Genomic DNA, 14,829 nt, shown 5'->3' with positions numbered 1-14,829 from the left:
TTTTGTGTATTTATGCATGATACAAATATTGCCAAACTGAAAATAAATGAAATTATAGAAATGCATAGGAAGGTAGACAGAAAATAAATAAAGTCATAGAAAGGAATAGGAAGGGAAACAGAAAGTAAATGAAGTCATAGAAAGGAATAGGAAGGGAAACAGAAAATAAATGAAGTCATAGAAATGAATAGGAAAGGAGACAGAAAATAAGTGAAATCATAGAAATGAATAGGAAGGGAAACAGAAAATAAATGAAGTCATAGAAATGAATAGGAAGGGAAACAGAAAGTAAATGAAGTCATAGAAAGGAATAGGAAGGGAAACAGAAAGTAAATGAAATCATAGAAATGAATAGGAAGGGAAACAGAAAGTAAATGAAGTTATAGAAATGAATAGGAAGGGAAACAGAAAATAAATGAAGTTATAGAAATGAATAGGAAGGGAAACAGAAAATAAATGAAGTCATAGAAATGAATAGGAAGGGAAACAGAAAGTAAATGAAGTCATAGAAAGGAATAGGAAGGGAAACAGAAAGTAAATGAAATCATAGAAATGAATAGGAAGGGAAACAGAAAGTAAATGAAGTTATAGAAATGAATAGGAAGGGAAATAGAAAATAAGTGAAATCATAGAAATGAATAGGAAGGGAAACAGAAAATAAATGAAGTTATAGAAATGAATAGGAAGGGAAACAGAAAATAAATGAAGTCATAGAAATGAATAGGAAGGGAAACAGAAAGTAAATGAAGTCATAGAAAGGAATAGGAAGGGAAACAGAAAGTAAATGAAATCATAGAAATGAATAGGAAGGGAAACAGAAAATAAATGAAGTCATAGAAATGAATAGGAAGGGAAACAGAAAATAAATAAAGTCATAGAAATGAATAGGAAGGGAAACAGAAAGTAAATGAAGTTATAGAAATGAATAGGAAGGGAAACAGAAAATAAATAAAGTCATAGAAATGAATAGGAAGGGAAACAGAAAGTAAATGAAGTTATAGAAATGAATAGGAAGGGAAACAGAAAATAAGTGAAATCATAGAAATGAATAGGAAGGGAAACAGAAAATAAATGAAGTTATAGAAATGAATAGGAAGGGAAACAGAAAATAAATGAAGTCATAGAAATGAATAGGAAGAGAGACAGAAAATAAATGACATCATAGAAATGAATAGGAAGGGAAACAGAAAGTAAATGAAGTCATAGAAATGAATAGGAAGGGAAACAGAAAATAAATGAAGTTATAGAAATGAATAGGAAGGGAAACAGAAAATAAGTGAAGTCATAGAAATGAATAGGAAGGGAAGCAGAAAATAAATGACATCATAGAAATGAATAGGAAGGGAGACAGAAAATAAATGACATCATAGAAATGAATAGGAAGGGAAACAGAAAATAAATAAAGTCATAGAAATGAATAGGAAAGGAAACAGAAAATAAATAAAGTCATAGAAATGAATAGGAAGGGAAACAGAAAGTAAATGAAGTCATAGAAATGAATAGGAAGGGAAACAGAAAATAAATGAAGTCATAGAAATGAATAGGAAGGGAAACAGAAAATAAATAAAGTCATAGAAATGAATAGGAAGGGAAACAGAAAATAAATGAAGTCATAGAAATGAATAGGAAGGGAAACAGAAAAATCAAGTGTTATGATATCGTTATAATACTTGGATATTTTTATGTTAATTCATTGACATTAGTAGGAAAAATTAATTTCTATTATTTGGAATATTATTCTCACAACGTCCTTCCACAGATATAACCTCCAATCTTTTTCGCGTGCATTTTGTCAGACTTGGGAATCAATATGGAATTTTGAGATGAACCTTTTATTTAATATATATGAGAAGATTATTGTTGCTCCATCAGCCATGATCGGGTAGAAATGTTCAGTATCTTTTTTTATTCTTAGTCAATATCTCCCATACTGAGGATTGAACCATCAACTGGTGAAGATTGTCATTTAAAACTAATCTGTTGCATATCTATGCAGAGTAAATGTTACACTTTAAAATCTTATATATTTTCCCAAGTTCAATAAGATGCATCTGAAGAGAATTGAAGTTTATATCAGCTGCTGACACATTGGAAGATAAATGACAAAACACAAGATGAGAACAGTAGTCTGATTAATCAAAATGATCAATTCTCATCTGAAACATTTCAAACCAAAATGTTAATTTGCTTATGAAGCTACAAAAATATAAAAATGCACAAAAGAAAAGAATGGGAAGATAATACCTACCTGATGGTTTACATTACATTTAATAAACAATGATAATGAATGAGTCAAAATTTCTTTTTTGAAAGAGAAAAGTGACTGATTCAAACTGTTACAGCTTAAACCATATTTTCTCTGTTCCTTATATTCTAGTCATAATATATATATTATTTATTTTAAAACTATATGTTACATTTGTGACATATAGTTTTTAAATAAACTGTGAATTTTAGCTCTCACATTTGCAATGAAGCACTATATTGATTTTTTTTCAACACCTCCCAACAATGCATATATATATATATACATATATATATATATACATATAATACTCATATTCTGGTCATATAATCTAGTAACATTTGTAAATAAATATTATGGTTTATTATCATTAGAGGCATTGTGGAAATTCACATAATTATATCTTGAAAATCCAATCTGATAACAAGATGTTAAATGGTGGGACTCTCTTGTTTTAAGTAAATTGGGAATAGAGGCATTTTGTCAATTCTTTCTTAAAAAATTGGAATTGATAGCGTCATGCAAGATCATCTAGTAATAATCCATATGGAAATATTAAGTAGGAAATGACAAAAACTCAATTCAAATGAACACAAGATATTTTCTCCAAGTATTGTTAAAAATATAGTAATCACTTAATATCTTGTTATCGGTTTAGTTTTTAATATTCATGGCGTGCTAAAATAGAATCATTTCACTTGATTTTTATTCTGCATAAATATTTAAATATTAATCCAAGAGGAAATGTCATGCCAATGGAAGATGTATGCACAATGTCTTGGTTTACTTTCCTGGAATTTGTTATTGATTTTCATTTTCTTCTGTTCAGGAGTTTGCAGATTGCTGAGGTTCTACACAAGAACTCGGTTCCAGATCAATGCTTGCAATTGGTAAGGATGTTGGTACGCGACGAGGTTTGCCATCTTTAGCAGCACATAAATCTTGAAAGCAAAATATTATTATTATTATTATTATTATTATTATGGTGGTGATGATGGTGATGATGATGATGATGATGATGATGATGATGATGATGATGATGATGATGATGCATAGAAATTTCTAAACATATTTGGCAGCTTAAAAATAAACAATTCATATTCTATAGAATGGTCAGTTCTTAAAATGACAAATTGTTATAAACCAAGATTTCAATATTTAATGTGTGTAGTGGAACCCTTATTGAACTGTTACTTGTGAATTCACACACAGTGAGATGCTCCCTCACAGATGCTGCCAATGCCACATCCTTATTAATATATCATCAATATATGCTGATGTTGCCCTTCTTATCTTCTCCTCCTGGGCTAATGCAGTCTTGAGCATAGCTTGCATTACTAAAGGTGCTACATTTAAGCTGAACACTAACCTAGTTAAATATCATTAGTAAATGCACCAACATGTTTAATTCATTACAGTATACACCTTATTTTTTATTGGCTTGCTGCATGGCCACTAGTGATATTAGTGTTATGACTAACTCAAACTCCTCCTCATTACATAATAGCAACTATTGTTTAGCCAGGTCTGCAACTCGTGTACATAATCCTCCTTTAATTTATCAAACATTGGATATTTGGAAATCTGAATTTCCATTTTCCTTGATGTGCAAATTACACTTCCTTCTGCTTGTTAGAAAGCCCTCATACAAACATGCACACCATCACATAACCTGGTATTTCTCCAAATAGAACTGATAGCTTCTGTAAATCTCTAAATACACATCTACAGTCTTGCCCAAACGCAACAAACGAGTCTTGAACTTCACAAAGGCTATAAATTAGTCATCAGCAAAGGCATTAAATAGTGCTTCTTTAATTTGTGCTCTCTCTCTCTCTCTCTCTCTCTCTCTCTCTCTCTCTCTCTCTCTCTCTCTCTCTCTCTCTCGATATATATATATATATTAGCTTTCTATGCTTTCGTTAACTCCATGCATTCCATTTACCTCAGCTGATCACCATATATACAAATTAGTTGCAACTATAAAAGTCTACATCTGTGAATAGAAGCCTCCTCCCACTCTGGCAAATGAATAGTCACAAAATGCAAAAAATCACATACTCTTCTCAGCTGGTAGGTGTTCCTCTTGATTGCTAGAGTCACCTTCTGTGAAGTTTTTTTGGGAGAGGGGGAAGAATGTTTTCTCTTCAGAGAAAATATTTTTTTTGGTCAAGATTTCAGGTTGCTCAGCATATTTTCACAAGTTTAGTCATTGGGTTGATTCATTTTTTAAAAATATTCTTTGTGTGCTTTGTCATGCAAGAATAACAGAGTATTTATTTTTTAGTTATGAAGCATGTAGCAGAAAAGAGTAGTTTGAAAACAAAAAGCAGCTCAGTTTAAGCTGGTATTATTATATAATATTTAAAATTTGTCAAAAGAAAAATGTGTCAGTGTTTTAGGTAGGGAAGTAAGGGTTCAGTGTTTAGTTAAAATATTTTTTGGCTTTTCATTGCTTTTCGGTAAAGTGTTTAGTTGAAATGTGGTTTGGTTTTTGTTTTTTTATTAAAACAAAATTTAAAGCAAAATTGAGTTTTAATGATCCAGAAAGCTTGTGTGCTTGAAAGATAAAAAAGAACAAACACGATCTACAAGGCAGCTGAAAGGTTGTATACTTTTAGGGGTCATATAACATGAACATACATTAAAAGAAAACGTGTTGTTAAATAAATGTCTTGTTAGTAGGGAAGAGAGAAGAGTTTATATATGAAGGATAAGATGAAAGTCCTGTTTGTAAGGAAAGGAAAGTAGTTCATATATGAGAATATGTGTTTATGTATACATGTGTGGATGTCAGGTCATGTATTTATGTAGGCATGAGTGTGTGTGTGTTTGTGTGTGTGGTACATTAAGTCCATGTGTATGTATCATGAGGAATTCTGGAGTGTTCTTGTCATGTCAAATCCAGGGCCAAAATGGATTGGGACATTCTGGATGTGTCCCAAGAGAAAAGTTTGGGGGTTTGGCTCATTGTAGCCATGTTATTGTTTTTGATATGATCGTTTGTAGTCGCTGCTACAAATTTATAAAAATAAATTAAGCATATTTCAGTTATTTTAACAGATAAAATGCTACAAAACAGTGCAACATTGCTGGAATTAGAAGTTTAAAAAGAGCATGATTCACTGAGATGATGGCAAAGAAACAGTATTATATGACTATGACACAGTGACATGTAACTTCTTTATATGTGACAAGCTGGCATTTATTGTGTGTGGATGGCTTTGAGGAGAAACAGACTTTATCAGATGTCATAATATAACTGTTACACAGGATTGGTATGACAAGATAATTCTCTGAAGTGTATAATAGCAGCCACACTTGTTTGGGTACAGCAATCAGATCCTGTCAAAGAAAAGTGGTGCACTGACATGATGGAACTGGGTGTGCGGATGGAAGCTTGCTGGCTGTCAGTGGAAGAATGCATGGCAAACAAAGAATACTTAACATGTAAACATGTCAGAGTTGGATGCTGTACTAAAAAAATAAAACTGCTGCTTAAATGGACAGCCAATGTATTACACATAAAAATAGACTCCCTGTTTGTGTACCATTGGTGATCAATGCCCCCACAGGAAAGTTTTGGTTAAGCACCAACACTGCATGTGAGATACTTATAAGGTGAAGACTGGACATGATGATTTTACTTGTAAAAGAGTACAATAATCAGTTGATGCAACACTAGTAAGATCTTACCAGAACTGAACAGAGTCATTGACAAGAGTTCCAAACACAACAGTGGCTCAATGATGTGAAAGAAGCGATTGAACCCACACAGATAGAGTGTGCTCTTACTATAGGAAAACTGAAGTTCATCAACATAGTGGGCATCCTAGAGTAAGGCAAATATTTTGTGCATAGAATCAACTCATTTATATCTAAAACATAAGAGTTTCAAACTAAGAGCAATTTTTCAAATGTGAAAGGAATGTGAAATTATAGGCCCAACCATAATCCTATGAAAAAATGGAGTGCTCAGTGTACATAGAGTATGAAACCATTGTAGTGCATGGACATCATGCACTTCAATGGTTTCCAGTTTTTGACACGGATTGATTGTGGCCTCACACAATTTTCAATCTGGTGGCTGCTACCACAGCAAGATGCTGTGCATGTGATCTGTCAATTAGAATCAGTATCTTTTGAATGTTGGATCCAGGATAGATTTTGACTAATAATCACATTGCCTTCTGTAGTCAGCAATTCAGGCAGTTTGTAAATGAATCAACTTCTGACCATGCTGTATACACAGAGGACAGTAAAGTGAATTACTGCATGAAAGAGCTGGCCTATTATGGAGGCTGTGTATTGGTACAACATTATCCCCAAGGATGATAAGCCCACCTTGGCAGTACCTGGCAATCTGTTACAATCATACCAAATTAGAGTGAGAGAGCTCAGTTGTACCCAATCCAGATCAACAAAGAATCGCTACACATTATAAAGAGGGGGCCAAATTTTGGGTGAGGAATCTAAATAGGATGTTGCACGTTCAAATTCAGACCAGGTTGTATCACAAGATAATTTCATGAGTCAGTGGTCATCAATGATGAGTGCGCTGGCATATGGGAGATACGCACCCAACTCTTAGTTCAACAGTGGACAACTGTGATAGCAACACCATTAGAAAGTGCTGGATGGAGATAACCTGGTTTCACGCATGAGAATGAAGGAGAGAACTTTGGTTGAGCTACATCATTCTATTTGCAATCCAGATTCTAGTGCTTTAGTCAGAGAGGAAGAAATAACTATCTCACTATAGAGGGGGGAGTAAGTAGGTGGTGGCTTATTGTTTTATGTTTTTAAAAATTATTTGCTACCCCCCTCCCTCCACATAGAGGTATAAATGTAGACTTTTGCCTTTGGAGTAATGAAGCCACAAGATGAATATGTTAGGTGGTGTTTTGAAAGTTAGAAGCAATAGAGTTATGGATTATTTTACCTACATTAAACTTATGAAGCATTTTAAGGTGCATGTGGAAATACATTTAAGGACCTTGAAGGTATCAAATACGTGTTTATATACCATATATATTTTAAATATCGATCAGATGCTAATCTAAATAAATATCGATTAGATGCTAATAAATTAATTAGATTAAATATCGATTAGATGCTAATTAATTAATTAGATTAAATATCGATTAGATGCTAATTAATTAATTAGATTAAATATCGATTAGATGCTAATCTAAATAAACATTTTGTATGAAGTATATTGTCAGCAAGATTTTTTTTTTTGGTGATTTTTTTTTTGGTGATTTTTTTTTGATTTTTTTGTTTGGTGATTTTTTTGTTTGGTGATTTTTTTTTGGTGATTTTTTTTTTTAGTGATTTTTTTTTTTGGTGATTTTTTTGTTTGGTGATTTTTTTGTTTGGTGATTTTTTTGTTTGGTGATTTTTTTGTTTGGTGATTTTTTTGTTTGGTGACTTGCATGGATTTCAAGAGTTTGTTCACTGCAACACTTTTCATTCTTTACTCAATCTTTTATTCATATTTTTGTTTTAACATGTTTTGATTTCTCATTTTCGATGATGTTTCCTAATTCAAATACTCTTTTGTCAGCTGATTTTTGGTCCAACTCTTTGCACAAATCATTCTGTAAAACAATTTTGGAAAAGATGATTTGTGTTAATTTACAAAATTTTGTTTTGGTAGACAGATCTTCAAAATGGAGAATCAAGATTTATCATTTTATCACTCATTTATCTTTTTCAGGTGCCTCATCTACTTGTTAGAATTTTTAATTCAACTTTTTATTCAATACATATTCCATGCTTCAATAGCTTGCCTTTCTCTTGCTTTCCCTAAAACAAATTTTAATTGCCCCCCCTCCCGCTCTCGTCTGAATGCCAAGAGCAAATTCCAGTGGAAGGAACAGATAACATCAAAGTGTAAAAAAAAACTAACCAAATTTGTTGATGTGAATTTTTTTCCAAAAAAAGAAAATGAATAAAGGATTCGATTTGAACAAAAACAAGTCAGACAACGGCCATTCAAAGAAGTCTGGAGTGTAAGAGAAACAATATGTTAGGAATAAAACAGCCAATTTAAAACAAATATCTCAAAAATATTGACAAAAATATTAATTTAGGGTTGGAAGGGAGCAAACTTTCCTTCATTAATAATTATTTCCCTGAATTAATTTCCCTATAATTAATGTCTCTCTTTAAATCGAAAACAAATGCATATAAAAATGCAGATAAAATAATATCAGAAATAACAAAGAAAATCAGTTGATCGACTCACCTAAAAAGAACTGTTTTTTTATTTCATATTTTTCATTCAAACGTTCAAACAAAAATAGTTGTGTTTTTTCTTCATAGAGGGCAGCACAAAGATGATCAAATGAGTTTGGACCTTTCGAGATGATGATATCCAGAAACTTACTGGCTTTTTTCTCATTCGATGGCTCATTCTCAATAACTTCACAATCTGTTTGGCTTAAAATATTCGCTTGACACAGATAATCAAAATGAAGTTCAGGCAGCAGGTGTTGACAGATATAGTCGCGATTAGACAGTAAAATCTGGAATTGATAAAAAGTTTAAAGAAAAAAATTTACAGATTAAGATTTTATTTTTACTAATGAGAAGAGTCAAATATTTTCTCACAAGGAATTTTTATACCACTCAATACTTTTAGATGCATCGGCACTTGACCACAATTCTTGACGCTATCCTACATGGTAAAACGGTCAGAGTGATTATATGCATACATGTATATAAAAAAAAAATAACATGGAACAAGGAATAAAGGAAAATAAAAAAAAAATCACAACAAACAGAACATGTGGGAAGAATCGATATTTTGTCTCTAGCAAATATGCTCCAGAAAGGGATTTATACCGAAGATACATGTGGGAAGAAAGAGTTATTCCCAGTCATCATTTAAGTTTTGCTTTAGTTTAACTTTTTTCTATGTGCCACACCGTCTTGAGAATAATTACTCTTCCCATTATATTCATTATTTATTTATCTCTCTAGGTTTTGTTGAATGGTATCAGCCTATTGAGTGTTAACAGAACATTGGCTTGGCTTCTTGGGTTCTTAATTATATTTTCACATTTAAATAATAAAAAAAACCTTAATTATCATCTATATATATATAAAAGCGAAAATGTATGTATATATGTATGTGTGTGTGTATGTGTGTATGTTTGTGCGTCTGCTAAAAACTTTCGACAGACAGAACAAAAAAAACAAAAACTCTGTATCATATTGAAGCTCCATCCTTCGCTCGAAAAATATCAAAAAATTGGGCAAAAACGTTCATTTTTTCACTCCAAAATCGACAATTTTCAACAGGGGAGGGGGGGGGTCAACAAAAACAGTCCTCTCATGACGACGACCGGTTCTACGCATGCGTCAGATGACGTCATGACCTGATTTACTTTAAATAGTTGAAAAACTGATTAAATTTTATGTACGTCGCATTAGGTCAGTTGATTAGCGCGTTGGTTCATTATCTAAACGTTTAGGGTTCGAATCGTGGTGTGAGATGTCTTTTTTTTTCGATTTTTTAAATTTAAATATTGAACCAGTGTTATTTAAGCCATTTTTCACGTAACGATCGTTTTTCTGTAATTTTTTTTACGTCACTTATCCACCCCCGACCACACACCCAAAAACACCCGGGTACCCACCGATTTTTTTAATTTTAATATCGAAACAGGCTTATTTAAGCCATTTTTAACGTGTTCGTTTTTCTGTTTTCATCGTTCGTTTGCCTTACGTTAGTTTTTTTGTGTTTTTTTTTCGATGTTTTGATTACCCCCCCCCCGCTTAAGTTTTAACGTTGTTTTCTTTTTTTTACTTCGCTTATAACAAACGAACCTGGTCATTGACGTCGTCGTCATAACGCTCGACGACTTCCGTGCGCGCACCTGTCAATTTAAACATCTTTCAGTAACTCATTCTGGCTGGCCGATTTTATTTTCAAACTTCGTCCCAGGGCTTGGGTTCAATCCTCCCCCTCCCCCCACGGTTTCTTTTTTATTTAACAGCACACACACCTACAAACACCCGGGCAACGCCGGGTACTCCCGCTAGTACATTATAATTCGAAATTATTGGCAATTTCATGTGGAAACTTGCAAGAACTATTTCTATCTTTCAGAATTTTTTTTTTAATACAAGAATTTGGATCAATTAGGTTTGAAGGAGCCACAAAATAAGCAAAACAGAAGAGACGCCTTCTGTTCAACATGGCATCTTATAACAAACAGGTAAGAAAACAAATTGTTTGGCTTTTCATCACAAGGTCGATTTCTAATATTGGGAAAGATTTATTTTAAGGAAATAACTTTACAACCTTTTCTTGTAAGCAAAAAAAGTATAAAAATAAACAAAATAACATTGGATATATTTTTTTCCATTTAAGACTATTCTACATGGTTTTCTTAATACATGTCCTTAAAGAAATCCTTCCAGACTGAGACTGTTTTTTTAATGCTTGTCGGGTTTGTTGGGGGTATTTAAGTCGAGGGGGTACAAGGGCTTGTAGTTCGTCCGAGCATTCACCATTAAAATACTTGTAGAACAGGCAGAGAGATGCAACATTACATCGATGGGACAGAGGCTGAAGCCTAGATGACAGTTCGGGACCTATCAGGTTGGCGACTCTCTTTTGAAACCTGTCCAGGAGCGAGAGACAAGCAGCAGATGCACCAGCCCAGATGTGACAACAGTACTCCATACATGGGCGAATGGTGGCCTTATAGAGGTATAGGATACTGGCAGGCGTAAGTAGTTTTCTAGCACGGTAGAGGGAGCCAACCTTCCTGGCAGCAGCCCTGGCAATGCTCTCAATGTATCTATTCCAGTTCATATTCCCTGTAAACGTTAGGCCGAGGATTTTAAAAGAAGTACTTTCAGGCAATGTGTTCTTGGCCATTGCTATTGGTGGTAGAGAAGGTTATATTATTATTTAATATATCTTTCTCCCCCTTTTCTTAAAATAAATCTTTCTCAACATTAAAAAGCAAAATTGCGACGAAAAATCAAGCAACTCGGTTTTCTTATCTGTTTGTTTATAGATGTCAAGTGCGTCAAACGTAAACCAATGTCAACTATATATGTACTACTATTTTGTCAATTTATTTGTTTTTGTTTTTTTTGCTGGTAGATTATTGCTATTAGAGATTAAGAGAGATATTTCAATATTAGTATATTACGATTTTATATTAAGAGATATTATTATATATTAGTATATTACGATTTTTTATTAAGAGATATATATTATATTACGATTTTTTATTAAGAGATATTATATATTATATTACGATTTTATAGTAAGAGATATTATTATATATTAATATATTACAATTTTATATTAAGAGATATTATTATATGTTACTATTTTATATTAATAGATAGTATTATATATTAGTATATTAATCTTATATATTAAGAGATATTATTATATATTAGTATGTTACAATTATATATTAAGAGAAATCATTATATATTAGTATGTTACTATTTTATATTAAGAGATATTACTATATATTAGTTTATTACTATTTTATATTAAGAAATATTATTATATATTAGTATGTTACAATTATATATTAAGAGATATTATTATGTACTAGCGGGGGTACCCGGCGTTGCCCGAGTGTTTGTTTCCGGGACGGGGGGGGGAGTTTTAAAAAATGTTATGGTAGGTAAGTAGGAAGGATCAAACCCGGAGTCATGAGTAAAAGTAGGAAAATAAAGTGTGAAAAAAAAAAAAAAAAAACAAACATCTGCAACGTTAACAGTTCGGCCACCAAGAAAAGTCCATTCCAGTTGTTTAGGAAAAAAAAAAAAAACCCACTATGGTAGGTCGGCGCGAACGTGAAAATATAATGTGAATTGTCCAGCACCCTAACCACTACGCCACAGAGCACTGCAGCTTTGTTTTGTGATTTTAAATAACTTCACATGATAGAACTACGAAGCCAAACCGGTGTTCTCTTCTCAACTGTTCCTTGTGAACGATCTCCAAACGGTGTTAAGTGGTGGCAGGGGGAGGAGGAATTTTTTAGAGAGAAAATATTTTACCACTTCCATTGATCTTAACCGATTTTGGCCGTGACTTCTCAGCAGAAAAAGTATAGAAATCTAAGATTATCGAGGAATTTGAGAACTAATAAGCCTATAACAAACCTCAGATATTGTTCTCCCGTTTGTGCATAATGTATTTGCATGAAATATCTTGATTTTTAATCCTATTAAGGTCAAAATCCCACGGGAAAAAATGAGTTAATTTTATTTATATAGAGAAGAGATTAGTATATTACTATTTTATATTAAGAGATATTAATATATATTAGTATATTACTCCATTATATTAAGAGATATTATTATATATTAGTATGTTACTATGTTATTTTAAGAGATATTATATATTAGTATGTTACTATTTTATATTAAGAGATATTAATATTTATTAATATATCAGTATTATATATTAAAAGTTATCATTTATTAGTATATTACTATTTTATATTAAGAGATATTATTATATATTAGTATGTTACTATTTATATAAAGAGATATAATATATTAGTATACTACAATTTCATATTTAGAGATATTATTATATAGTAGCATATTACTATTTTATATTAAGAGATATTATTATATATTATTATATTACTATTTTTTATTAAGAGATATTGTAATATATTAGTATATTACTCTCATATATTAAGAGATTTCATTATATATTATTATATTACTATTTTATATAAAGAGATATTATATATTAGTATGTTACTATTTTATATAAATAGATATTATTATATATTAGCATATTACTATTTTTTATTAGCAGATATTATTATATATTAGCATATTGCTATTTTATATCAAGATAGATTATTATATATTTGTATATCACCATTATATATTAAGAGATATTATTTATTAGTATATTACTATTTTATATTAAGAGATATTATTATATATTAGTATGCTACAATTATATATTAAGAGATATAATATATTAGTATGTTACTATTTTATATTAAGAGATATTATTATATAGTAGTATGCTACAATTATATATTAAGAGATATTATTATTTATTAGCATATTTCTATTTAATATTAAAAGATATTATTATATATTAGTATGTTACTATTTTATATTAAGAGATATAATATATTAGTATGTTACTGTCTTATATTAAGAAATATTATTATATATTAGTATATTACTATTACATATAAGGAGATATAATTAAATATTAGTATATTACTATTTTATAATAAGAGATATTATTATATAGAAGCATATTACTATTTTATATAAGGAGATATAATTATATATTACAAATTACTATTTTATATTAAGAGATATTATTATATATTAATATGTTACAATTATATATTAAGAGATATTATATATTAGTATGTTACAATTATATATTAAGAATATTATTATATATTATTATATTAGTATTTTATATTAACAGATATTATTATATGTTAGTACGTTACTATTTTATATTAAGAGATATTATTATATATTAGTATTTTACAATTGTATATTAAGAGACATTATTATATATAAGCATATAAATTTTTTTTATTAAGAGATATTATTATATATTAATATATTACTATTTCTCATACAGATATATTTTATATTAGCATATAACTATTTTATATTAAGAGATATTATTATATATTTGTATATTACAATTTTTTATTAAGAGATACTATAATATATGAGTATATTACTATTTTTTATTTAGAGATATTATTATATATTAGTATATTACAATTTTATATTCAGAGATATTATTATGTATTAGTATATTATTATTTTATATTAAGAGATATTATTATTTGTTGGTATATTGCTATTTTATATTAAGAAATATTATAATATATTAGGATATTACTATTTTATATTAGGAGGTGTTATTATATATTAGTATGTTACAATTATATATTAAGAGATTATTATATATTAGTATATTACTATTTTATATTAAGAGATATTATTATATATTAGTATGTGAAAATTATATATTAAGAGATATTATATATTAGTATGTTACAGTTATATATTAAGAAATATTATATATTAGCATATTACTATTTCATATTAAGAGATATTATTATATATCAGTACATTACTATTTTATATTAAGATATAGTATATTTCATTATATTAATATTTTATATTTAGGGATATTATATATTAGTATATTACTATTTTATATTAAGAGATATTATTATATATTAGCATATTACTATTTTATATTAAGAATATTATTATATATTAGTATATTACTATTTTATATTAAGAGATATTATTATATGTTAGTATATTACTATTTTATATTAAGAGATATTATATATTAGCATATTACTATTTTATATAAAGAATATTATTATATATTAGCATATTACTATTTTATATTAAGAGATATTATATATTAGCATATTACTATTTTATATTAAGAATATTATTATATATTAGCATATTACTATTTTATATTAAGAGATATTATTATATATTAGCATATTACTATTTTATATAAAGAATATTATTATATATTAGCATATTACTATTTTATATAAAGA

At 29.4% G+C, this 14,829-nt stretch overlaps 1 protein-coding gene across 3 annotated transcripts in view; it reads right to left on the bottom strand.

Moving 5' to 3' along the window:
- The window catches only part of LOC145239864 (B-cell lymphoma/leukemia 10-like), a 94,577-nt gene that overhangs the window by 8,279 nt on the left and 71,469 nt on the right, over positions 1-14,829 (bottom strand). For 2 of the 3 annotated variants that reach the window (XM_080103433.1, XM_080103432.1), the window contains 2 exons: positions 8,496-8,775; positions 1-3,186 (listed from right to left, as the gene is read on the bottom strand). The exon at positions 1-3,186 is cut by the window's left edge and continues 8,279 nt beyond it. In XM_080103433.1, the coding sequence (XP_079959559.1) occupies positions 3,071-3,186; positions 8,496-8,775 (396 nt within the window). In that variant the 3' untranslated portion in view covers positions 1-3,070. Of the gene's footprint in view, positions 3,187-3,210; positions 7,846-8,495; positions 8,776-14,829 lie in introns of those variants that run through there. The other variant, XM_080103434.1, reaches the window with a different exon arrangement.

Source organism: Euprymna scolopes, chromosome 19 (assembly GCF_053919585.1).
Source record: "Euprymna scolopes isolate OS-2025 chromosome 19, ASM5391958v1, whole genome shotgun sequence".
Taxonomy (NCBI): domain Eukaryota; kingdom Metazoa; phylum Mollusca; class Cephalopoda; order Sepiida; family Sepiolidae; genus Euprymna; species Euprymna scolopes.
The sequence above is the reverse complement of the archived record's forward strand: the minus strand, read 5'-3'. Positions and strand labels throughout refer to the sequence as shown.